This window comes from Phyllosticta capitalensis (assembly GCF_038381095.1).
Source record: "Phyllosticta capitalensis strain CBS 128856 chromosome Unknown BKA78scaffold_6, whole genome shotgun sequence".
NCBI lineage: Eukaryota > Fungi > Ascomycota > Dothideomycetes > Botryosphaeriales > Phyllostictaceae > Phyllosticta > Phyllosticta capitalensis.
The window spans coordinates 1,734,626-1,758,847 of NW_027117444.1; the positions used below are offsets into that span (position 1 = coordinate 1,734,626).

Sequence of the window (24,222 nt, forward strand, 5' to 3'; positions counted from 1 at the left end):
CATCTCGGTCCTAGCTTCTGTGGCGTCGTTGGGCTTTCGCGACCGAACGTCTGTAGATTCAGGGAAAGATGGGTCCGACATCTACACGTACCTGACTATGTACATAGGTTTGGGACTTGGGGGTCAGATCAGTACGTAGCTAGGTAGGGGTCGATGGATGTGGTGGATACACACTAGTCCTTGGCTCGCGCAGAAGAGAAGTGGGATCGATCCATTGCCCAAGTTGTTGGATCAGGAGGGAGACGGGAGGGGCGCGGCTTTGCTTTTCCTTCCTTCCATTCTTCCTCGCCGCCTGCAATGCTTGGGTTGCGTATGCAGCAGATTGGCGGTGGGACCAAGTGATGAGTAGTAGTAGTAGTAGCCACCAGGGCTAGATGGGGCAGGCAGGTGGAACGCGGCGGGCGGCAGCCCGGAGAATGAGAATGGAAGAGTGAGCTCCCCCGCGCAATGTGTACCCTGGCTCATTTCAGGCTCTCACCTCTGTCAAATCGCGCGCATGGTCTCTCGAGTGGTGAAGCATGTACGGAAGGTGAAAAGGACATGTTCACTCATTGCAAAATGTGTAGCCACCTCCCGGTCAAGTAAGGTTCGGCAACTCCAAAACTCGATTTGATCTATTTTGTTGTTTTCTGCTTGGTGTGTGTGCCAAAGCAAACAAACAGGAAAAAGAAAATCTTTCTACCGAGAGAGCAAGAGAGCGCAGTAGTGTCGCGACATGACGAGCGTCAGTCGAAAACCCATGGAAGCCAAGCAGAGAATCAAAGCCTTGTAACAAGCAATCCGAATGAGAAAAGTGTCGTGGTGGTTTCATGAACTTGATTTGGCGTCGAAAGAAGAAAAAACCCCAACATGAAGGGGAGTGGGTGTGTTTTCCTTTCATTCGTCCGTCGTGTAAAGTAAAGTAGGTAGTAATAGTAGATGAAAAAGAGACCGAGGGAATTGGGTGTTGTTCCGTCCCGGATTTCTAAACGCCCGCTAAAACCAAAGAGCCCTCGTCCACCGCAGGGCGGCTTGCTGCTGTTGCGGGTCCGCATGGTAGGCCGATGATGAGCCCTCTCGAACTCTTCGGCCCGTAGCAGTCGAAGTGCTCACCTCCTCAGATGAGAATGGATGGCACGTCAACCGCGCACTGCTTCGACCGAGCCAACAGGAGCAAGCAATCTCTCCCCTCCGCAAGATCTCCCCTCATCTATTTCTTCTTGTTCGGAAACTTGGGCTGGCCAATCTTGTCGCCGCGCAGAATGACGTTGAGCACGCGCTCCATGTTGGCGAGCAGCTTCTGGTCGGGCGCCGCGGTGCCGCGCTCGAAGTCGGCGACGATGGTCGGCGTGCTGTTGCACTTGGTCGCCAGGTCCTTTTGCGTCATGGTCGTGCCCTTGTCGTTCTTGGCCTCGGAGCGCGCCTTCTTGATGGCGTCACCAACCTTGACGCCCACCGTCTTGGGCTTGACAATGTCGTCGGAGCGGTCGACCTTGGTCAGGTGCTGTCCCTCGACACCGCCGCGCTATGAAAAGTGTCAGTGAACAGGGTACACTTGCAAAAGCCAGGGCTTCTCGCGACTTTGGACAAGCACTGGGCCCCAGGCAGAGTGAAGTGACAGGTGTCAGACGAGGCTCAACGGCCCAAGTAGACTTACCGCGTTGGTCGAAGCGTACTTCTTCTCTGTCGAAACGACGCCACCACTGCGCTGAGCAGCATTCAGTGCGCTCTTGCCACGAATGACGGTCTCGCGAGGAGCAGCGGGGCCACCGCGCACGCGAGAACCAATCTTGGTGGAAGTCTCCCAGTCGTCCATGTTTGTGGTTTTCGAAGGTGTAGTCAAAGGTAGATGTGAGGTGGTAGTTGTGGTTGCGCTTGAGAATGTGGTGAGGATGATGGGGGGATGTGTGAGATTGGTGATGGTGGTGGGGAAGGGAATGCGTTTTATGACGAGTGTGAGCGACGACAGAAGTGTCCGTGCACAGAGTCATGTTCAGTCACCGGCTCTTAGTCATCCGCCGAGCTCTCTTCGATTCCCTTGGGTTCTCAGCCTCAATGTCGCCACCAATCAGCTGTGGCAGTGCCATCTCACATCACCGCTTAAGACCGTTGTTGTCTTTGGACACCGCGTGAAATCATTTGATGCTGACCGCTAACTCGTTCCATCATCCCGTCTCAAACATCGCTCCGTTTATAAACACCGTACCCAAACAAACTCAGTTCTCAGCTACAATGCTCTCGGCTCACCACGGACAAAAATTTCAACTGATGGAAAATGCCAGGTCGTACAACGGCTTGCTACCAACGCGCTAGAATCGGCGGACCAAAGCACAATGCGGCGTACAGAAGGAAATGCCAAGGTCCAAATCAAATGCCCAGTGCTTCTGTGGCCTTGATGAAGGCGTTGTACTCGGTCAAGGCACCCAGAGCACGTCTCATGTGGGCATTGAGGATTTGCAGGCCATAGACGTAGCTTGCATTGACCCAGCCAAATCTGCTCAAGTTAGCATTGAATTTTAGGAGAATAAGCAGGAAGACTTACCCTTCGCGTGGCACGCCCTTGAAGTCGCTGCCTTGGTTGCCATACTCGGCCTCCACCTTGTGAGGATCGATTGGTCTGGTCACGTCGTACTTCTCCACCACGACGCCATTGAAGTCGACAAAGGCCTTGGTTACCATGTAGCACCACTTGTAGGCCAGGCGCTGCGCCTCTGTTTCGTAGCCATAGCGCTGGAAACCAACCCACGCAAGCATTTGCTGTGGTGCCCATCCAAATGGGTAGTCCCATTGACGGTTGGGCCTCTCGAGTCCAACCTCACCGCGAGACTTTTCGGTTCCCGATGCAAGTCCGCCGTACTCCTCCAGCTTGGGCAGTGCCTTGGAGACGAGGGCAGCAGCCTGGCGCGGCGCCGCAACACCGGACCACATGGGCCAGAAGGTCGTGGCACTCTCATAACCAGTCTGCTTCTTCTCGACCGTGTTGTAGTCAAAGTACATGCCTTCCTCTTCGTTCCACATGTACTTGTCCATGAGGGCCTTTCTCCTCTTGGCGCGGCGGTCCCAGGTGGCCGAAGTCTCGACATAAGGTTCTTGTCCGGGAAGACAAAACTCCTTGGGGATAGGAAGACGGTCATTGAAGTGGCCACGGATGACACGTGCAATGTCCGTCTCGTACTTGTACAGTAGCGAGTTGAGGTCGACCGTCGCCAGGTTTGCCGCGACACGCTCCAAGCGGTACGAGGTATCGTGACCCGACTCTCGAACTGCGCGATCATGCAAGAAGTAGTCGTCGAGCTCAGGCTCAATGACCTTGCGATGATTGTAGGCTTGAACAAATTCCTCAAACGTCATGCCGTGCTTCTTGGCATACGGGTCGAGGATGTGGACGAAGTGCGTCGCCTCAGTCTCAGGAGGTACGCCAATTCCTTGGGGACGGTACCTCGAAAGGCCGCTCTCCTGATCATATCTCGGCTGAGCCATCCACACGCTGTAGTACTCCTTGATTGCAGCCAAGATCGAAGTTCGCAGGAAATCGATCGAGCCAGGTTCGTGCTTAATGCGCTCAAATACACGCAGAGACATGTCGGTCAAGAAAGGGGGTTGGGAGCGACCGAGGTAGTAGGTTCGGTTTCCGTTGAGAATCTTGCCATAGTGCTTGATGCAGAAGCAAAAGTTTTGCACCATGGACTTCACCAGGTCCACGCGGTCATTCACCAGCAAGCCCAACGACTCCATGTAGCTGTCCCAGCCGTACAGCTCATTGAATCTGCCACCAGGTACCACAAAGGGTAGGCCGCGGAAGTCTTTCTCTCCCTTCTCGTTAATGTACTCTTCCATATCGAGCGCCAACAGACCAGGTGCGTCGTTCAAGTCCCTGACATAGTCGTCATTGGCGCAATCCTCTGCGAGCCAAATGACCTCGAGATTCTCTTCAGGGTGCTCATTGGCGTGCTTCTGGTAGTATTCGTACTGCTCCGGGGCTCCGCGGGGAATGTAGACTCGAGGGTGTGGGTTCGGGGTCCAATCCTTGGGGTCGCGGGCAATGCGGGCAATGTTGGAGGCGTCGGTTTTGCGAGTCAAATTGTTCCAGAACGAGTCCTTTATCAAGCGAGAAAGGCGGTTGACCGGATTTTCATTCAGGCGAGCTTCATCAAGAACAATCGTCTTCCGGCCGTAGTCTTTGGCGAGCGTGAGTTCCTGTAGAAGGTTCGAGAGCATGTAGGTGCCGCGAACGTCGAAGCGGTTGAGGCCGTTGGAGGCTGCGGTGCCCAAAGACAGAACCTGCCACTGTGTGAGCCATCATATCCTTCATTGTCCAATATCCGCGCCGGTGGTCCGTACCTTTGGGCCATGGTCGTCGATAGTGATTTGGTAGTTTTGGTCGGTGTCTTCGCGGTCGAGCAGCGTCTTGAGAGTCTCGTCGACAGGAATCAAGAACTTGCGAGGGACAGAGGAGGGTTCATCTGCGCATGTGAGGAGTGCGAAATGCAAATCATTGGTGGGGTTTCGTACCATGGCTGGATCTCCTCCCCGGCTGCTTCAGCCCAGCCATGAGGGCTTCATGGGACCTGGACACATCGACGACCTGCAGATTCGTTTTAGCGCCGATTCGAAGTGGCACGTGGGGTTTGGGAGCGTACCGCCGAGTATGTACGAGTCTTTGAGTTCTTCTTGTGCGACTGGCCATAGTAGACCTTGTCGCTCGACAAGGGGTCAAGCTCGTTGGTGGAGGTTCGGTGGTGGTGCGGGGTGTGGGAAGATTGCGAGCTCATTTCACAGCTGAGGAAGCAGTATGCAATCGAGGGTGTACGTAGAGAGGAGCTTGTGTAGCAGTCGAAGATTCCAGAGAGTGAGTGGTACCGGTAGCTGTAGTACTGCGAGCGAGAGCAGGGTATTTAAGAATGGACCGGAACGAGTCAGGCGCAAATCGTTTGGATCCTGCAAAGCGACAGGGCGATAAAAGGATGGAATTCAGGCTGTAGGAGTATTAGGTGCTGTAGGTCGTGAGGATTGAGGTTAAAGACGATGGAGAAGAAGTAGGATGGCAAGGGCAGAGGAGGAGGGAGTCTTGTATCGAGCTGGTGTACCGCAGAGCAGAGCAGCAACGTAATGGAGGGGCAGCAGCTGCGAGTGATCCACCGACGCCCGCGGGACAGGAACGACCTCTCGACATGGCATCTTTGTTCCCCCCACACCCTCAACCACCACCTCATGTACCTACACCCGCCGTCAAGTCGCTGCAGCTGCACATGGCCACGCCATTTCCCGCGCTGGCAGCTCTCCATTCGACCCCGCGACCTGCCATTCCCGTACTCGTACCTCCTTTGACGACGCCATGTCCGCCTGGCCCGATGTAAAAATTCGGAGCCTTTCATCATATCTTTGCCCCTCGACCTATCACCTTGGCCCAAGGGTCCAGCACTACAATACGTCATGCCGCTCACTTATCAAACGCGACCCGTGGATCTGAAAACTCGTTCTCTTCGCCACCACACCACTGCTTTCCCTGCATCTCGTCGACTGTTGATCTCGGCCGTCATTCCCCTCATGTCGATGCGTGTTATCACGATCCGAATACAGCCTTCCGGTGGCTGGCCAAATCCGACCTGTCGCTGTGCTTACTCTGCATCGTAGCCTCGGCCCTGCGCAACACCATTGTCGAAAAGCAAACATCGCCTTGCCTACCAGCTCCAAGCCGTCTTCTTTTTCATCATGAGGTCTCTCCAGCTATTCCCGGTCAAGTGAGCACAGCCCAATTTAGCCTACACGATATGCGCCATCATATTACCAACACGGGTTAGTCCCGCTCTTCCACCTCGAGCCGCTTAGTTTCCGACTGGTGAACATGGATTTGGCACTTGGAGCCGACCAGTCGCACGCTTTCTGGACATGTCAGCTCTCAGCCTTGTCGTGCCATTGGCCTGATTTAGCTCCTTTTCGCTTCATGTCCCCTAAAAAGAAAGAAGACTTGTGCCCGGTTCGGCTACCCATTATACATTTGACTATCCCCATGAGGTCGGTCTATGGCAACTTGACTGTGCCGGCAATACTCCCTGACATGTGGAAACATCTTCTGCTGGCGTGGAGTAGACACTGATGACCGGCATTGGTCGTTGCTCAGGTCAGCGCGGTGAATAGGCACCAGAGACCTTCGGCCTTAAACATGCCGCGCTTCGACGGGATGCAGTACCAGTTTCTGAAGTCATAGCGAATAAGCGCCCTTCTGGTGGCACGATATGTGGGGTGTGGACCATCACAAGGGCTCTTCAGGGATATTGGTAGGTTTTCTGAACGGCCCTTGATGGGACGCCCAAGCCTCACAGTCAAGGCCTATCCTCATATCCTACTGCATCATTCACAAATCATCCGTCAGACCCTATCAGTCTTGTAGTTCAAATGCCAATACAGGCTTGATGCTAAGCTTCATTTGCCTTCGGTTTTCATGATGGGCTCATCCGTTTGCAGTTGCCTGGCTACTGGCCACTTTTCTCAGACGTAGTGAATGGCGCGTCATCTTAATTGTCCCACGCGCAAGAGGCTGCGATCTGACTCGAGATCGCAACTTGCAAACATGGTCTGCATGAAATGCCCAACTAGCGACACAAAGATGCAGTCCCTACCACTTTGTGTGATCCAGTGGGGCAACATGACCAGCTTTTCGCGACTCTCACAGAGGACTGCACTCAAGTTCTTGATGAATAGTTGGATTCCATTGGTTGTACAGGAGCGGGCATCCAAAGCACACAGAGCGAGGCTGGACAATCGCAACCGCGCAGCCTTGCTTACTCTCGCAGTATAGAAGGACCATCAAACTCTCCTTGCAAGCACCATGGCCAGCACTCCTGAATCTACAAGCGAGGTCGAGCTGGCGCCTCTTCGAAAAAAGCCCTCCATCGAAACCATCCGCACTACTTCGAACGCAGAGGAAACCGACGCAACTGAGACGACTGCATGGCCCGCTCCTCGGCCTTTAAAGAGCATCACATCGATATGGCTCCAGTGTCTACCAGATATCGTCTTCGGCCTTGTTGCCTTGGCGTACTTTACATACGGAATTATTTGTCTCTATACCGCGGGGGGGACGCTCCATCCAGAGCAGAAATGGACAACCGGGTCCATACTTTTACGGGTCTCCAAATTTGTAAGCTCCTCTAGAGTTGCGATTCGATACGTAACTGATTCTTGAGACCCCCACAATATATCCTTACCTCTTCGCTGCCACCATTGCCCGCTGTCTGAAAAATGTTGCGAAATGGCGCACCGAGGGAGGGCTCACCGTGGGAACTATGGCCCAATTGCTCAGCAGCACCACCATCAGCAACACTGCTATGATGCCCTGGAGACTACGGTCGATCAGCCCGCTCATGTTGGCGCTCCTCTTGGGGTGGACGTTGTCACCGCTCGGAAGTCAAGCTTCCCTCCGGATCATATCTACAGCGCCGCGCACTCGCAACTCAAATTTCATCATCGAGACATTTCAGACCAACCTATCCATTACGGACCTACCCACCACTGGGTCCTTTACGGCAGATGAGGGTCGTGACTTGGCCTTTTCGGCGGCGTTGGCTGCCAGCAACACGACGCGGAATTCCAGCGTTGATTCATGGTCAAATCTCTTTGTTCCGGTCATCGAGGAAATCGAAAAGGCCTCAAATCATGACTCCGAAGGCTGGTATCGCAAGACCGATTTGGATACAGTACCACATGCGTCATTACTCGGGATCCCTTTTACTCCAGAACACTTGCCTTACAGCGCTTCCTTTGCATTCGTCGCGTCCTACTTTCATCTTTCACCACTGAAGTATTACGTTGGGAGGAGTCTCGATAGCTATCGCAACAACTCGACTCCAGGAAACTTCACTATCAATGGAACCACGAATATCGCGTTTTCCGGCTGGTTCGAAACCACCAATGAGCACACTGTGGAATCTCCGAAGGGACCACAGACAATTTTTGTTGATGATGAAATCTTTTCCGACGGCGGATCTGTATACATACATGCAGATCTCATCTTGTCATGGAGTTTCGTTGAAGTACAGATGACCTGGGACGCTGCATCTTCAACCAAACCCTGGCATATGACCGCAGTACGCAGATTGAAGAACACGACAAGTGTAGATCCACACTACACCCCCCTGAGAGATGAATCTTCATTCTCCAGTTTCTTTCTGGGCCTCGTGGATATCAGCATCATTGATACTAAATCCGGCATTTTCGAATACTATCTTAACAACCCGTCTGATCCTTTCAATTCGATGGGTATCCACCCCAACTTCACAGCCATCTCTGCGGACCAATTCTGTCTTCGATTGGCTCAACTTCTCAACACGTACTGGATGGCATGCGCCACGTCAACAGATGCCATGGGTGAGATCAACCCTTTCATGAAGTCTTACCTGCCTCTTATACCCTCTGCCAACGCCTCCTACCACATCCCAGAGGACTCCTTGGTATGCAACCACCCGTGGGCAGAAATCCTCATCATCTGCAGTGTCTTTCTTATGGTGGCTTGCCTCGTCTCAGCAATCTGCAGCGCTCTGAGCCACGGTCCCGACGTCCTCGACATCATCTCCTCGCTCACACGAGACAACATGATCGATGTGCCGAAAGGTGGCACATGGATGGACGGCGATGAGAGAATGCGCTGGCTCAAAGATGTCATCTTGGTCATGGGAGACGCCAAGCCGGACGCAGACGTTGGATTTATCGTCATGTCGAATGGAGCCGGCGGGACTAACTTGGACCGGAAAAGATGCTATGAGTAAAGCATTGCAAAGAGGGGACGTCCCGTGATTTGGACAGACTGGGCCCGCGAAGAATGAGAATCCTCTAAATGCACGGCACGAAACACGGTTTTGAGTCATCATTAGGGGAAAGTGACTTGGTGGAGAAGCCCGAGAAGAGAGCAGCATCACGATAGATGGGATTGACATCGCTTGGGAGCACCGTTATTTGCGGATAGAGTATTAGATTCACGTATGGATAGGTACGACATACATTTCCACAGCAATTGGAGCACTTTAGTCCATTGCAGCACTTTTCTGCAACCCTCCTTCCCACGAAACCGCTGCGAAGCCTGAAGCCCACTGACTCTCCTGCCTTTGCCTTTCCTTTTTACATGAATGTGCAGGAAATCGCCGAAAGCAAAAGAAAAGAAAAGAAAGACAAAAAAAGGAGGCAGGCACTCCGCGCAGCACTCGCTGAATCCCCTCCCCTCCCCGGACATCTCCCACACGACATCTCAACCCCGTCACCGCGATCTCGCTACCACAACACACACCACCTCGCTACCACGCAACAAAACAGCAAGCAAAAAGTATAGCAGCAGTTGGGCTGACTAGGATTTGAACCTAGAACTTGCCGCGGACCCGAAGTGGTGGATGTCCGTCGACACGTGTTTTCCTCTACATGTACACTCCCAGCCCTTAGACTAAGCGCGCTGCTGTGTTGGTAGGGGACTGGCGGAGCGTTTTTATATAGTGCGAAAATTGGTTTCGGTTTTGTGATGTTCGATGTCGCAAAGTAGGGCGCTGGAACTGGTTCTTTGGTTGGGTTTGATGGGGTTTTGATGTGTCGTCGGCCTTGACTTGCGCTTTTGATCTTTGTTTCCTCGCTCGCTCGCTCACTCACGTCACGATGGCTCTCCGTGGTGTTGATGTTGCGCGCACCACATCTCATATACCAACCTTTATTAATGCACACTGCAAGCTCCCAGCCATACGTGATCCAAGCTTTTTCCAATGCTGGAATTCCGTGCCGATGAAAAGAAGAGTCTCGAATTTTCTTGGTCGCCCAAGACCAAAATTGTCAAATCAAGAAATCAGGGGAAAACGCGGAAAGCGGAAAGCGGAAGAGCGGCCACAAAACTCACACCACCCTGTCGTCAACTATCGACTGAGATGGGACACATGACCTCCAGTGGATTAGGTCAAGCTGATGACCAGCTTCATGGTGTTTTCATAACTATCGAGTCTATGATTGGTGCTGTGTCTGATTCATATCAACTCGCATCGAATGAATCCAATCGATACAAGAATCCTCCTATTGATTCAACGTGCTCCCATTGTTGGTATGAGGATAGACGGAAAGAAACGCCCCTTGGTCAAAAACTGGACACACAAATCAATTGCTGATCATAAAAGACAAAACGAAGGATTAGGAAAAGAATTGATATCTGGCTATCAAGGGGTATCGACGCCTTTGAACGCCTGCCTGCCTGCCTGCCCATTGGTGTCTAAGGAAAGCACAACGACCGTTTACGTCTCCCATCCATCCCGCTACCCATGCATCCAACACCAATCCGCTCATTTATCGCAGTAACTAGACGACCAGCCAACCTAGCAATAGACCGGCCCAGAGAAAGCATAGCAAATAGAGGAACAAAAGAGGACCAAAGCAGAAAGAAATCCACGACACACTGACGACATCCAAAAGCGCATCGCCGACAATGCGTTCGCATCTCCTCTACGTCAATTACTGCGTCGCCGCTGGTGCACTCCAATCACGGCGCTCGACCATCTGCCTCCTAGGCGTCGCACGGCCCTCCGCCACACTGCGCGAGCGCATACGGCGCTGGCGAATTTGCTCGAGCGCCGCTTCGCGGTCAAATGGGCGCTCCTTAAGCGAAGGAGTACGGCTAAGCGAGGGGGTTGCCATGTCATCATCCACAGTCTTCTTCTCAGGCGAGTCGAGGACTAGGGGGATCGTCGTTGTGGTCGTTATGGTGCGGACGTAATGGTCTCCGGGGGTGGCAGGGGGTTGGTGGTGGTGGTGGTGGGATTGGGGCTGTTGGCTGTAATTGTGGTGGTGCTGGGAGCTGAGATTGCGTCGGGAGACGGAAGGGGTGCGAGGAGGGTTTGCTGCTTGACCGGGTCGTTGACGGCGGTAGTGTTGGTTGTTGGCGGGCTCGTAGGAGGAGGGAGTAGCTGAGCGGGAGCGCTGTGGTAAGCTGGTGGACGAGGATGGAGGAGGAACAGGCGCGGCGGGTGGTAATACCTCGTGTGCGGTGACGGCAGAGGCGTCCGCGGACGTCGTTATCGAGTCCTCCATCATGGTCTTCTCCTCTGCAGACTCTGCCTTTGATGGCGATGTGCGGAAGGTGCCAGTGACTGGACAGTATTGGACTTCGTCGGCTGGCGGAGTCGCTGGCTTCTCGACTGGCAGAGTCGGTTGGTCGACGGCATCCTTCATTTGGGTGTCGTCGCCAGTTGGTGGTGGAGTGAGAGTTGCAGGAACGCTTGCCCTGATCTTGGCCATCTCTTGCTCAAAAGTGTCGTCATGAATGTAATTTCCACCACTCATCTCGGCGACCCGGCATGAGCAGCACTGGAACTGACATTCCATCTTCATGTATTCCACCGTATCCTCCGCCTGTGCCCTCCGACGGCGCTCGTCGTTCAGCTGTTCTTGCATGGCGTCGAGCTCAATGTCGCGGGCAGGTAGGACGAAAATGTCGTTTCCAGAGGCTTCAGATTGAGGGACCTTTCTAGGCGAGCGCTTGGGCGATGCAAACTCGTCCTCTTCGTCATTGTGCGCAGGTGGAAGGGCAATCATGCCCTCCGCAGCGATCCTGGCAACCTCTTCCTCCTTGAGACTTGTCTTGAGTGCATCGCGCTCCTCTTGGAGCACCTTGAATTGCTCGCGCATCTTTTGTAGCTCTTCTTGAACACCGACAAGCTTGTACTGCGCATCAAAGGCCTCCTTTTCTCGCTTCTCTGCTTTTGCCTTTTCCGATTCGAAGCCAGTTTGTGTGATGCGGAGCGAGTTGCGGGTGCCCTTGAGCTCTTCTTGAAGTTTGACCAGTGCGGATGAGGATTTGAAAGCCTCTTTGCGGGCCTTTCGAATTTCTTTCTCGTATAGGCCTTGGGCATGGCTGTGGGTTTCCTTTGCGCGGTGTAGCTCCTCCTGATAATTGTTAGCCTTGCAATAGCTTTCCAGAGGACCACCTCAAGTATTCGTACCATGACGCCCTCTAGCCTCTTAGACACCTTCTTTTCGCGATCTCTAGATTCCTCCATCTCCTTGCGCATCTTGCGGGCCTCCTCTCGAACTTTGTATGCTTGACGTTCAACCTCCTCCTTCTGCTCTTTTGTCTTTCTTGCATCATTTTCGGCCATTTCCCTCGCCATTTCCATACGCTTCAATGCTGCGTCATCGCGCTTGGGGTCGCGAATGTCTAGGTGGTTGAAGCGGGCAACCATGCCTTGAACGTGGACATCGGAGTTACGGGTGGGAGACATTCTTGGAGGACTGCCGAGCTTCATTTCAGCGGGGGAGGCGGGCAGGCTGCCTCGGGAGTAGTTTTCGCGGCCATTCGGGCTGCCGGTCTGGGGCGAGCGGATGCCATTAAGTCGTTCGGGGGAGAGAGCGTAGAGCGGCGTGCCCGCGGGGGAGGCAGCCAATTTGAGGCCTTTCTGGTCCATTGGAACCCTGGTCTCAAGCACTTGCGAGTGATTGTAATGAGCAGTGGTTATGCGGGGGCGCGTCTGGAAAGTGGTGTTGAGTTGCGAGAGTTTTGTGCGGAGGCGACGGCTTACAGATGCAGCGGTCTGTGTACGCCAAGATCACCCGGGCAACGGCCAACGACAGGGAGGGACACAGCGAAATTGGGCCGCAAAGAAGAACGACTGCAGATGGACCACTTCGAGATAGTGGAATGATTGACTCTTTATTCTCAAAAATGAGGAGCACAAACAAAGTAAAGCCACCTGGCGAAATTCATATAATTTAGTTTGTCGTGGAGGCGGGCTGTCTAGCCTTCTGCATGGCGGGCCGCTCAATTCAACCTCCCGTTACACCACCTCTTGGGGAACAAGGAATGGCGACAAGATGACAGGTTTGCTAGCCATTTCCCATGGAGTCCGGCCATGGTGTTAGACAGGTTAAAGAGCGCGTCGAAAGCTGGGTGTAGTGTGGCTGTTAAAGTCACCCAGCCACACCGGCCACGTCTTCAACCCCGCGCGCCACAGCTATTTCGTTCGGAGTCCGATGAAAAACCTCACTGGCTATTCCCTTCGCCAGGAAGCTCAACATGTCCCTGTACTATGAAGCGGCAGGACTAATCGAAAATCCCGACAAGAAGGGTGGCTCCCTCAAGTCTCGAGTATTCGGAAGCAAGACCTTGAAAAGCAACAAGGCGGCGATATTCGCGTTGGTCACCGAGTCGACAAAATGGTCACCAGTTCTCAAGGATGTCGTGGAAAAGAGTGGAATATTGAAACTGGAAAAAAAGGTCGGCATCCATCATCATCCACAACGTCGCAGTCATCGTTCGTTTGGACGCATTTATTCCTCCCTCACATCTTCATTGAACCGGCCGGGACATCAAGCCAGTACTGACTTGTAGCAGCTGACTCCTCTCCTTGCTATTCTCCTCACACATGATCTTCTGCTCTCAAAAAGAGGTGTAGCAGCACATGCAGACCATGCTTTGAAGCTTGCCATCACGCGGCACAAGGCACGTCTAAACGCCGAGTTCACCAAGATTCGCGTAACGCGTGGCTTTGCATCAGTTGATGCATTCAGAGCGTACATCAACGAAGCTCTTGAACAAAATGCGGATGGCGAGACAAGAGAACCGGAGCACCCACGTTGGGTTCGCGTCAACACCGTGAAGACTACTCTGGAAGAGCAACTCACATCGACTTTTTCCTCGTACGAGCAGAAGCAAAGCCTCCGCGATGTCATGTCTTCTCCAGCCAGCGCAAAAGTGCTTCACATTGATGAGCACATTCCAGACTTGATCGCATTGCCCCCACGAGCAGACTTGACCAAAAATCCGGCGTATCAAAAGGGGCAACTCATTATCCAAGACAAGGCATCTTGCTTCCCGGCCTACTTACTCGATGTCCAGCAAGAGGATGGCGACATAATAGATGCCTGCGCCGCACCGGGCAACAAAACAACACACCTGGCTGCTCTAGTTTCAAAGGCCGCAAAAGCAAAGAGTCAAAAGCCAAAGCAGCACATCTTCGCCTGCGAGCGCGACAAGGAGCGCTCGAAGATTCTGCAGCGGATGATTGAGACAGCTCACGCTACAAAACTTATCACTGTCAAGTCTAATCAAGACTTTACGCGCATCAACCCTCAGAAATCTGACGAAGTGAGCAACGTCGGTGCTCTCCTCCTCGACCCAAGCTGCTCCGGCAGCGGCATCGTCGGTCGAGACGATACAATCAAGATTGTTCTCCCAAGCGCCGTCAGCAACACGTCAAAGGAGCAGGCCCGCGGCAAAAAGCGTAAACGCAAAGCCGCAAATATCAATGATCCAGAGTCTAGCACCCCTGCCGCCTCTGCTACCACCGCCGTAAGCATCACCGAAGAAGAGCAAGATGACCCAGCATCCTCGGCCGCCGACCTCCAGAAACGTCTTGCCTCGCTCGCTGCGTTCCAGCTCAAGATTGTCACGCATGCCATGGCGTTTCCGCGCGCGCGCAAGATCACGTACTCAACCTGCTCGATTCATGCCGAAGAGAACGAGCACGTCACCCTGCGCGCGTTGGCGTCTGGAATTGCGCGACGCCGCGGATGGCGCGTCTTGCGCCGCGACGAGCAGGTGGACGGCATGAAGAGGTGGAACGTGCGCGGGACAAAGGCGGCATGTGCGAGCTTGGAAAGCGTAGGCCATGATGAAGATTTGGACGTTGTTGCAGATGCCTGCATTCGATGCGAAAAGGGGACGGAGGAGGGAACCATGGGCTTTTTCGTGGTTGGTTTTACAAGAGAAGGAGAGGATGGAGAGGATGATGTGGACATGGATGGAATCGGAGATGCCGAGGCTGGAGCTCCAGACGTTGAGAATGGAGAGGATGAGTGGGAGGGATTCAGCGACTAGGTTGGCTCCAGCCTTCGATCGACTTTCTTCAACGTCCCGCACAAGGCGAAACTGTTAATGAAAAGACGAAGTAATGCCGCCAAGTGAGTTGACTAGGACTTGAACCTGGGACTTACCTGCAGGAACGACTGAATCTACAGATATATGTTACCACCACACCCCCAACCCTGACATGGGCGACATGACTCCGCCCATTAAGTTGGCTGGGACTCGAACTCGAACCTAGGACTTGACCGCAGCCCAATCAGAGCGACTGAGACTGCAAACATGTGTTACCGCTACACCACCAACCTGCTGGGTTCTTGGTCACCCTCACTCCGAGGACGAGGCCTTGGACGTGAAAAGGTGATGGAGAAGAAGCTCCAGGGTGGGGAAAGGACGTCTTTTATCTGAACCAACTGCAAAATGACTCAAAGAGTACACAGATTTTCCGGGAGGACTATGACTGGCATCTTGTCGACGGTTGTCTGGAAAATGCTGCAGAAATGCTTTCAGGGGCCATGTTCCAGCGCGAGGAAGGTTGGATGACTGCCGGTGCTAATGCCGGCTGTCCGTTACCAGAAACCGCCGTTTCTTCAAACCGACTCCACGAATCCAAAGGAAGCTTTTCGCGCAACTTCAAACGTCGAAACCAAGAATGTGCCACTAGTTTGGTTCATTTGGCCCAAGGGGGCAAGGTGGTTTGGGCTAGCTGACGCATCGGGAACAACACGCTCCTCTGCAACCACTTTTCCACCAACCTCAATCATAGGTCGAAGGCAGATGAGCGTCAGCATCATGAGGGGCTGTTGCTCTCTCCACACCTGCATGCCGACAATTCTCTCTAGGTGCAACGCGCGTAGGCTTCTGTGCATCTGTAGAGATCAGACTGCTTGCTACTTTTCTAATTGTTTTTCGCCCACATCCTGATATGTCAATAAAAGAAGGAGCCACTCGGACAACATTTTCTAATCACCTCACGACAGATGGCTGCGTGACGATAACGGACAGAGCACGAAGCAAGTCGCGGTGCCGTTACTGCTTTTCCATCCAGTCCAAGAAGGCTATCAAATGGAGGCAGCCAATGGACACTACTGTAACATCAACTTTAAACGTCGCAACGTTTGCACTTGCCTAAACTAATGCTTTATCCTCAAAATAGAACCCAGGAGGTGTGCCGAACGTGGTAGCAGCGGCTCGCTACCGCAATCACGGTCGATTGGGAAAGGGCTGTCAGCCATTCGAAAAATTGGAAAGCACATCAATTTACGTTGTGCATACCTGATATCTATTAGAAAGGCCGCAAAGAGATCATAGAAGCAGGTGCGATGATGGGCCATTTCCAAAAGAACGCAGAAGCCATGGAGCAACATCCAGGAGGCGTACTGATCGCTCCCAGAGAGCATCAACCACTGAATTCTCCCCACTGGATTTCAAACATCCCTGTGCCAAACTACGACGCTGCAGGCGATTGGTAGAACCACCAAATTCTTCAACTTCGAACGTCGCGGATGCTGGTAACTTCCAGCGACCGTGCGTGAAAGCGACCTTTGACCTGAGGCTGGATAGAGGTAACAGCACAAAACTGAGCGTCAAGCTACCAAACCACTTCGGGACTTCCTGTCCAATTCTTCTAGTCGATTGAGGAACTTAGCTTGCAGCTCCCATGGCATCGAAATGGTGGGAAAGGGCCACGAGACTTCCTATCCTTCGCACCTGCCCTTCTCGCTACTTCCACTGCCCGCCACGGAAGCAGCCACGTTGCCCGCTACGTTTGAAGTTGCACACAAGGTGCCTTCCCATTGGCCAAATGTGGATTTTGATCTGGTTCAGCGCTGGTTCTGTTTCCCTGGTTCCAAAGTTCAACTCGTTCTTCGATGTGTTTCTTTTGAGTTCTAGACTGCGCTACGGATTTGCGACGTTCGAAGTTGTGGCGATTATCCATTCGTCCATGGTTCCAGGCCAAGGAGAAAAAGCTGTGGACCAATTGAAATTCCCTGGGCCGGGCACTGAGGTCTGCCTCACAGGTATACATTCACTGCCGCTCCTTTGCCTTGAGGACTCTTCTCCATGCGTATATGGAATTATGCTACCAGTTCGCAATTTGACGATGATTTTGACCCCAGGAATCGAAGTCTCTGTGTCTTCCTCACCATCAATTTGCCTGTTTTGTTGAAGATTGGAAGGGGGAGCAACCCTCAACAGAACAACGTCAGCAAGAGCAACGAGATCAACTTCAAACGCCGTGCGCTAGTTGACATGTGAGACTGCCATCTTTGGAAATGTAAGATGGGCAAAGGGACGAAGATGAGCCAGAGTTGGTGCGTCAGAGGAGGGCTCGCGAGGAGAAAGGACGACGGCATCAGGTTCTTGTCCATGGAAAACGGGTGGACCGAAGGAGACAAGATTGATCGACGTCAGGAGCCAAAACACAGGATTCCCGATTCTAGGACTTTGAACCTTGCGGTATTTGAAGCAAACAGAAACACAACAGGAAGTAGAGGGAGAAAGAAACAAGAAGAAGGAACCGAGGAGAGAAAGAGCAGATAGAAATTGCACACTCGACGTCGCCATAGCACGCACGAACTCCTGGCTACCTTCACGCCTCAACACCTTTTCCACTGCCCACTGTCCATGATCAACTTCAGACATTGTGAACAAGCTGACATGTGAGAACAGCCCCCAGGAACCCACAAGTCGTCCAAAAAAGCCGCAAAAGGCACGTGAAGCCATGACTTCAAATTCGGATGAACATGGTGCCAGAACCAAGGAAAACGAGGATCATCAATCAACCAGAACCGAAAACTTCGATAACGTCGTATGAAAACTGACACGTGGAGTACGTGTTAAATGACACTCTGCCAGTTCTGACGACACCATCGAAGGGGGCTACCGTGCCTCTAGAGTCATCGATACCATGAACCAGAGATCAAGAAGAAAAGAAAGATTGCTCGACCTGCCATGTCCAGCATCCAACAGCGTGAGCGAGCTGACATGTTAAGGGAGATGTACTCAGCTAAAATGATGCAAATTGTTGAACAGAGACAGTGGTACTAAGGAAGTAGAACTCTCAATCACGTTGCAAGGGGCAAAGACGATCCTGGAGATCTGGTTGTGGAGGGATCGGAGGACGTGCAAGAAAACAACTTCAAACGTCGTGGTTTTAGCGGCATGTCAAGCTATAGGTCCTCTGCGCGCGGTTTGGCGAAAGGAGACGTAAATGTACCACATGATCGACTTGTTGGGAGCGATGAGAACATGTGATCGAAGGAAGATACACCGGGCATATGAGATGATTGAGAGCGAGCGGAGCCATGGCATTGATGCACTCACTGTAATTAGAAAGGATCAGGAAGGGGAAGAACAATGAAAAGCAATGCCAGCTATGTTCGAGCAGCACATACCAGGAGTCGACAGCACTGGGAGGACGATGTAGCAATGCGGGCTTGGAGAACACAAGAGGCAAAGTAAACTGGATGCCCCTTGATTCCCGATATTTCTGGACTACAAACGTCTTGAGCAAAGGCAAGGCCGAGACGCCATCAAAAAATGTCCCGAAGCGACGATGGCAGCGGGCATGCGCTCGCTCTTGGAGAGGGACAAGAAGCGGAAACTGGGGGAGAGGGCTCATTGACTCCTGACATGAGCCCGTCTTCATGTGGGGTCGTCCTTGGAAACTCGACATTTGTGGAACACGTTGAGATACCGGGAGTCAATGCAGGAGCAGCTCCAAAATGTGGTACGGAAATGAGGGGCACATCCATGGAAAGTCAGAAATAGAGGGAATAGTTTTGGCGCAGTATGACTTGGTAATATTCAACAAGAATCTATCAACAACACCCCATCTTACAAAGACGTCGACGTCGGCGTCGCACTCACACTCGCAGCCGCCGACACCGCAGCCGTCGTGGGCGTCGGATTGGCCGTGCATGACGGGGCTCCCGTCGTGCTAGGCTCAATACTCGTGTACGGGGCCTGTCCACTCAAGCGCTCCGCCTTGACGAGCACGGGAATGACTGCGCCAGTGACGAGGCTGAAAGTGCGGTGGCCGAGGGCCTTGAGCGCCGCACCGATGCTGCCCGAGTGGCTGGTCAGCGAGATGAAGGTGTTGTTGTCCGAGGAAAAGATGTCGTCGAGCAGCGTCTTGAGGCGGGCGACCTGGTGGCTGCTCGACTCGCGCGTGTTCGCGTCCCAGAGGGGGTCGTCTTCAGAAAAGCCGGGCTCGAACGCCCACGGCGGGTACTCGGAGTGGATCCACGTCTTGGAGCTGCGGCGGTCGCACGTGTGCAGGCCGAGGCTTTCGCGGAGCAGCTCCTTGATGACAGGGGCGAAGGGGCGGGATTCGGGGAGCGACAGGTTGCTGAAGGTGTAGTTGGCCGTCGCGAGGCAGCGTGCCAATGGAGAGACGTAGTACGACTCTGGAGCGGGGATGCCAGCCGTAGCGAGCGCGTTGGACCAGAAGCTGTTGGCGACGAGAGCTTGCTGGATGCCCGTTGGTGTCAAATGGGCGTCGGCCCAGGTGATGGTGCCGTTGCCATCCAACAAAGACCAGTAGCAGTCCCATGCGGGCGTTCCGTAGTAGCTCTCAGCTACGTTGTGAAAGCCCTCTCCATGCCGTCCCATGATGAGCACTTTGTACTGCTCATTGGACGCGGCATTGGAATTGAGGCTGGACACATAGTTTGCGAAGCGCTCCCACTGCGTCTTTTTACCCGAGGGATCAAATGAGTCGTCTGTGGGGTAAGTGCGGTTTATGAGGCCCAGATTGACCTCGGTCTGCGGAGTGTGAGACTTGGAAGATATATTCGGGACCCCAAAAGAGTGAAAACATACATAGTCAAAAGTCTTGGCATCGGTCGAATTGTCATCTTGAAGGAAAAAGCCAGTGACAGTGGTGTACTTCAAATAAGAAGAGTTGGAGGAAGTGTAGGCGGCCCGCGTAGACTCGCCCATGCTGAAGAGCAAAGCCAGCAGCACTGTCGTTGCAAAAAGGACCGGACTGCCCATGGCTGTAAGAAAGTGATTGATGCTCACGCCGAGATGCGTTCAACCAAGTCGACCAAGAGGCAAGGAGGAATAAATAGCAAACAAATGAAAATGACGGTCGGGCAGAAGACGCACATTATAAAGCAGAGACGGGCCACTTACACGACTTTCCTAATTGTCCAAGCGAGACCCCACTGCCTGCCGTGAGGACCACTACGCGAGTAGAGCATGGTACGAGATGGGCGACATGTCCGTCAAGTCGCCGATGGATGGATGTTGTAGAGGAGTGGGCCTCGGTTTGCGGGGACGCCACAGCCCAATCATCACAGAACGTGACGGCAGCTGGTAAGCCACATTGGGCAAGGGTCCGGAGCCGCAACAGCCACAGCGCAAGGAGCCTCATTCTCGTTATCGGCATGCCGCTTGTTTGTGCTCTACTGTCGCTACACAAGAAATAGCTATCCTCCCCACGACCGAGAGCCCGCTTTTCTCCTCTTCGTCACTTTTGGGTACTCGCGCCGGGCTTCGTTTGGAGCCCGATCCCCCCGACAAACGCCAGACATGCTTTCGTGAAAAGGAACCAAAAACCTGCAAAAGCCTCTCCTTTGGAAATCGCTTAAACCTCGCACATTTCACCCTAGACTTCCCGCTCACAAGTTCGACGACAGCTGCTCCCTCTCCACCTCGTACAAGAAGTCGAAGTACGGCTTGTCAAAGTGGTGCACGCGGACATAACCGTCCTCACCACCAGAGCAGTATCCCGTACCCTTGGGGTGAACCGCGACGTAGTTGAGGGGTCCGAAGTGGCCACGGACACGGCCAATCTCCTCCTCGAAGATCTTGTGGTAGAAACGGGCCTCGAATTTACCCTGGCGAGCCGAGGTGGTCGTGACATCCATGGCGGCTTGACCACCACCGAGAATGACAAAGTCCTTGACGGGCGTAATGGCAGCGCTGTTGAGGGGAGTGTCGGTGACGTAGGTGTGGAGGATTTGGAGGTCGTCGGTGGAAACGAGCTGCGATGCAAATGTCAACCTTCCGCTCCAGAACAAAGAAAGTCGCGTGACTTACTCTGGCAGTCTTGTCCTTGCCAGCAGTGATGAAATAGGTCCTGTCGGCAGACCATTGCAGATCGGTAATTTGCGTGTCGATTTCATGGACTTCGACCAGGTTGAGCATCTCGCCAGTCTGTCAAAAATGTCAGCGCAAAGGTCGCCAGCCAAGTGCGTCCAAAATATACCTTGGCATCCCACTGGGTGACGGTGCCGTCTTCGTGGCCAGACACAATGTACTTGGCGCCGTAGCTGAAGCCCGCGACAGTAGGCTTTGCGTCCTCGCACACAATCCGCAGCCTGCGCTCGTCGGTCTGTTCCGCCTCCGGGTCCACGTTGATGTCGAAGACGCAAATGGTACCGAGGTGACCGCTCCGCTTCTCCGTCACACCCAAAAGTTGCTTTCCATCCGGGCTGAACTCGCACCGCTTGATCGACGTCTCAAACTCCCAAGTCTTCAGCAGCTTGCCAGTCTTGACCTCCCACAGGCGCATCGTGTTGTCGGCGCCACCGGTGGCGAGCAGCGTCGTCGTGGGGTCGACATCGACGGTCCAGAGGGCTCCGATGTGGCCGTGGTAGGTTCCCAGGCGCTCGCCGTTGGCGCTGTACCACGCGCACACGACATGGTCCTTGGAGACGGAGAAGATCAGGTCGCCATCGGCATTGTACCTTGTGGGAGTCAGAACGCGCGGTAGGAATCGAGGCCGGAAATTGTGGGAGCGTACTTCACTTGAGTCAAGGCACGTTCCTGGAGATGTGCGTCAGTAAGAGGCCGTATGGAGCTGCAGGAGGGTCCTTACGTGGCCGGAGAGCAGGATGGGTCTCATGGTGGGCGATCTGGGGGTTCGTTGTCCAGCTGCTGCTCGCCGCGAAATGTCGACAACGCCGAAGTGGGATTTCGCCGTCCGTGCGTGCTCAAGATCTTATCTAATCAGCACAGCTTCAGCCAAGCGAGCCTCCAACTTTCCGAATGCGGCGATATGATTCATGTTGCACCAAGCAAAGGATTTACGACAATGGGATTTCGACTTTCATGAGATTGGCAAGTTCATTGAATTTCAGAACCGCTCGTGGTATGCACATTATCCACTCCCAAGCAAAAGAAGAAAGAAAATCCCGCTTCTTAGCATACATACACATTGCTCTCACGCCTGCTAGATGCAAATGCAAATCGACTCCACTCTTTCTTACTTTTTCACATCATTTACAACTTCTCCTTCAAGCTCTGCTTCAGCCTCCTCTCGACAGCCTCCAAGAAGCCCTTGGTCGTGACGTAGGCGTCCCTGTTCTTGTTGCCGCAGGCAAGAGCAAGGTCCTTGGTCATGATGCCGTCAATGTCGACCGTGTCGACACAGGCCTTCTCCAGCGACTCGGCAAAGGTGGTGACCTCCGGGGTGCCGTCGAGCTCACCACGCTTGGCCAGACCGCGAGTCCAGGCGAAGATGGATGCAATGGGGTTGGTCGAGGTCTCGTTGCCCTTCTGGTGCTCGCGGTAGTGGCGGGTGACGGTGCCGTGGGCAGCCTCAGACTCGAAAGTCTTGCCGTCAGGGGTGATGAGAACCGAGGTCATGAGACCAAGAGAGCCGAAGCCTTGAGCGACAATGTCCGACTGGACATCACCGTCGTAGTCTAGTTCAAGTCAGCGAGAGAACCAATCAGACAAATGGACGAGGCATACTCTTCAAAGCGCAGACGAAACCACCCTCGCTCTTGACCATCTGGGCGACCATGTCGTCAATGAGGCGGTGCTCGTACCAGATCTTCTTGGCCTCGAACTCCTGCTTGTAGGTGGTCTCGTAGATCTCCTGGAAAATGTCCTTGAAGCGGCCGTCGTACTTCTTCAAGATGGTGTTCTTGGTGCTCATGTACAGGGGCATCTTCTTGTCGAGCGCATACTTGAAGCAAGAGTGCGCAAAGCCGGTGATGGACTCGGCGGTGTTGTATTGAGTCTGTGCAACGCCACCAGTGGCAGGGTAGTCAAAGACCTTGATGGTCTCGGGCTTGCCGCCCTTAGGGGTGAAGACCATCTCCAGGGTACCCTCACCCTCGATGACGCGGTCCTTGGCACGGTACTGGTCACCGAAAGCGTGACGACCGATGATGATGGGCTGCTTCCAGCCCTGTACAAGACGAGGAATGCGGGGAATGACGATAGGCTCACGGAAGACGGTACCGCCGCTGGGTAAAGTTTAGTCTCATTCCTTTCCAACCGGATGGATCGTCCTTACAGGTGGTTCCTGATGGTACCGTTGGGAGACAGCCACACTATGAAGCATTCAGTAAGTCGGTTCGTTGGCTCGCTGTCCGGTCGACGTACTCTGCTTCAGGTTGAACTCCTTGACGCGCGCCTCGTCGGGAGTGATGGTGGCGCACTTGACACCAACTGAGTGCTGCTTGATAGCTTCCGCGGCGTCGACAGTAACCTTGTCATTGGTAGCATCACGGTGCTCGAGACCCTATGACACAATCAGACTTGCACTCTCCACCCCAATCTTAAAACGTTTACCCACCAGGTCGTAGTACTTGAGGTCGACATCGAGGTAGCTTGAAACTGGTCAGGTGGTGTGATTTGAAGCTCTGGTCTAGCTGGTACTCACGGGTGGATGAACTGCAAGAGTAAGAAAATTAGTCTTCGTCGAGGAAATCAGCGCATGTGCAACGGAGCTTACCCTGTCCTTGATGTCTTGCCAGATGATGCGAGTCATCTCATCACCGTCCAGCTCCACCACCGGGTTCTTGACCCTAATCTTCTGAGCGCTCGCCATTCCCCTGGCTTGGCTAGCAAAACCGAGAGCGCTTGGCGCAACGAGGTTGGTTTTTTGAGCGGCGAAAACGGCGGAAACGCGAGAGCTCGGCGCCGAAGCTGTAGCAGCACGGAACTGAGGTCTGGCAGCGGCGGAGGTCAGGGAAGCAAAAGACCTGGCAGAGGTTGCGGAGGAGCAACGATAAGAAGCTCTCGAGGCAGTCCTAGCGGCGAACATTGTGGGGGTAAATAATGACGAGAGCGCGGGGGTATTTTGGCAGATTTTCCGGGATTGGGGAGTTGCTTAGCCGTGAGAGGCGAGGTGAGAGAGAGGAGAAGGAGGGCCGGAAGGTATAGCGACTGGCCAAAGGGGATTGGCGCGAGACAATCACACCACGAGGTGTTGCTTCTGGTGGCTGCTTGCTGCACGACGCGCGGGTAGGTAACGGTAACGGAGCTATACTGTGTGACAGTACACAGCAGGCGGGTAAACGGAGAGGGCGCCGCAGGTCGACCGAGGTCCGATGGATAGGGCTTCTTCCCGACTGAGAGAGAATTGATTGATAAAAAAGGCACCGAGAGTCGCAAAGTGTTCCTCAGGAACGCAGGTCGAGCGGGCGATGGTGTTTTGACTGCTTGGTTCCCGAAAA

General features: G+C 53.6%; 8 protein-coding genes across 8 annotated transcripts; 2 read left to right on the forward strand and 6 right to left on the reverse strand.

Annotated features, from left to right (window-relative positions):
• Positions 1-1,189: 1,189 nt before the first annotated feature.
• On the reverse strand, positions 1,190-1,795 carry BKA78DRAFT_332037 (multi protein-bridging factor 1; the record flags this gene model as incomplete). The annotated part of the gene is made up of 2 exons (XM_066889937.1): positions 1,190-1,504; positions 1,637-1,795. 2 exons carry the CDS (start codon positions 1,793-1,795, stop codon positions 1,190-1,192), a joined length of 474 nt encoding a protein of 157 aa, XP_066743589.1.
• Positions 1,796-2,095: 300 nt separating this feature from the next.
• BKA78DRAFT_317156 (neutral trehalase) lies at positions 2,096-5,146 on the reverse strand. Its single transcript, XM_066888684.1, has 5 exons — positions 4,620-5,146; positions 4,492-4,564; positions 4,321-4,442; positions 2,522-4,260; positions 2,096-2,473 (listed from the first exon to the last, which is right to left on the reverse strand). Exons 1-5 carry the CDS (start codon positions 4,749-4,751, stop codon positions 2,347-2,349), a joined length of 2,193 nt encoding a protein of 730 aa, XP_066743590.1. The 5' UTR covers positions 4,752-5,146; the 3' UTR covers positions 2,096-2,346.
• Positions 5,147-6,808: 1,662 nt separating this feature from the next.
• Positions 6,809-8,821, forward strand: BKA78DRAFT_344545 (uncharacterized protein; the record flags this gene model as incomplete). Its single annotated transcript, XM_066890461.1, has 2 exons — positions 6,809-7,120; positions 7,167-8,821. The coding sequence occupies 2 exons, from the start codon at positions 6,809-6,811 to the stop codon at positions 8,742-8,744; spliced, it is 1,890 nt and encodes a 629-aa protein (XP_066743591.1). The 3' UTR covers positions 8,745-8,821.
• Positions 8,822-10,452: 1,631 nt separating this feature from the next.
• BKA78DRAFT_296591 (uncharacterized protein) lies at positions 10,453-12,401 on the reverse strand (the record flags this gene model as incomplete). The annotated part of the gene is made up of 2 exons (XM_066886639.1): positions 10,453-11,883; positions 11,940-12,401. 2 exons carry the CDS (start codon positions 12,399-12,401, stop codon positions 10,453-10,455), a joined length of 1,893 nt encoding a protein of 630 aa, XP_066743592.1.
• Positions 12,402-12,998: 597 nt separating this feature from the next.
• BKA78DRAFT_344547 (S-adenosyl-L-methionine-dependent methyltransferase) lies at positions 12,999-15,041 on the forward strand. The gene is made up of 2 exons (XM_066890462.1): positions 12,999-13,210; positions 13,328-15,041. The coding sequence occupies exons 1-2, from the start codon at positions 13,010-13,012 to the stop codon at positions 14,810-14,812; spliced, it is 1,686 nt and encodes a 561-aa protein (XP_066743593.1). The 5' UTR covers positions 12,999-13,009; the 3' UTR covers positions 14,813-15,041.
• A 3,596-nt stretch (positions 15,042-18,637) lies between these two features.
• On the reverse strand, positions 18,638-19,744 carry BKA78DRAFT_252694 (histidine phosphatase superfamily; the record flags this gene model as incomplete). Its single annotated transcript, XM_066884758.1, has 2 exons — positions 18,638-19,567; positions 19,625-19,744. The coding sequence occupies 2 exons, from the start codon at positions 19,742-19,744 to the stop codon at positions 18,638-18,640; spliced, it is 1,050 nt and encodes a 349-aa protein (XP_066743594.1).
• A 683-nt stretch (positions 19,745-20,427) lies between these two features.
• Positions 20,428-21,656, reverse strand: BKA78DRAFT_252234 (eukaryotic translation initiation factor-like protein 3 subunit; the record flags this gene model as incomplete). The annotated part of the gene is made up of 5 exons (XM_066884715.1): positions 20,428-20,793; positions 20,849-20,965; positions 21,018-21,498; positions 21,555-21,577; positions 21,630-21,656. The coding sequence occupies 5 exons, from the start codon at positions 21,654-21,656 to the stop codon at positions 20,428-20,430; spliced, it is 1,014 nt and encodes a 337-aa protein (XP_066743595.1).
• Positions 21,657-21,851: 195 nt separating this feature from the next.
• On the reverse strand, positions 21,852-24,187 carry BKA78DRAFT_317173 (uncharacterized protein). Its single transcript, XM_066888685.1, has 7 exons — positions 23,499-24,187; positions 23,427-23,437; positions 23,340-23,373; positions 23,147-23,285; positions 23,058-23,094; positions 22,508-23,007; positions 21,852-22,458 (listed from the first exon to the last, which is right to left on the reverse strand). The coding sequence occupies exons 1-7, from the start codon at positions 23,808-23,810 to the stop codon at positions 22,034-22,036; spliced, it is 1,458 nt and encodes a 485-aa protein (XP_066743596.1). The 5' UTR covers positions 23,811-24,187; the 3' UTR covers positions 21,852-22,033.
• Positions 24,188-24,222: the final 35 nt, after the last annotated feature.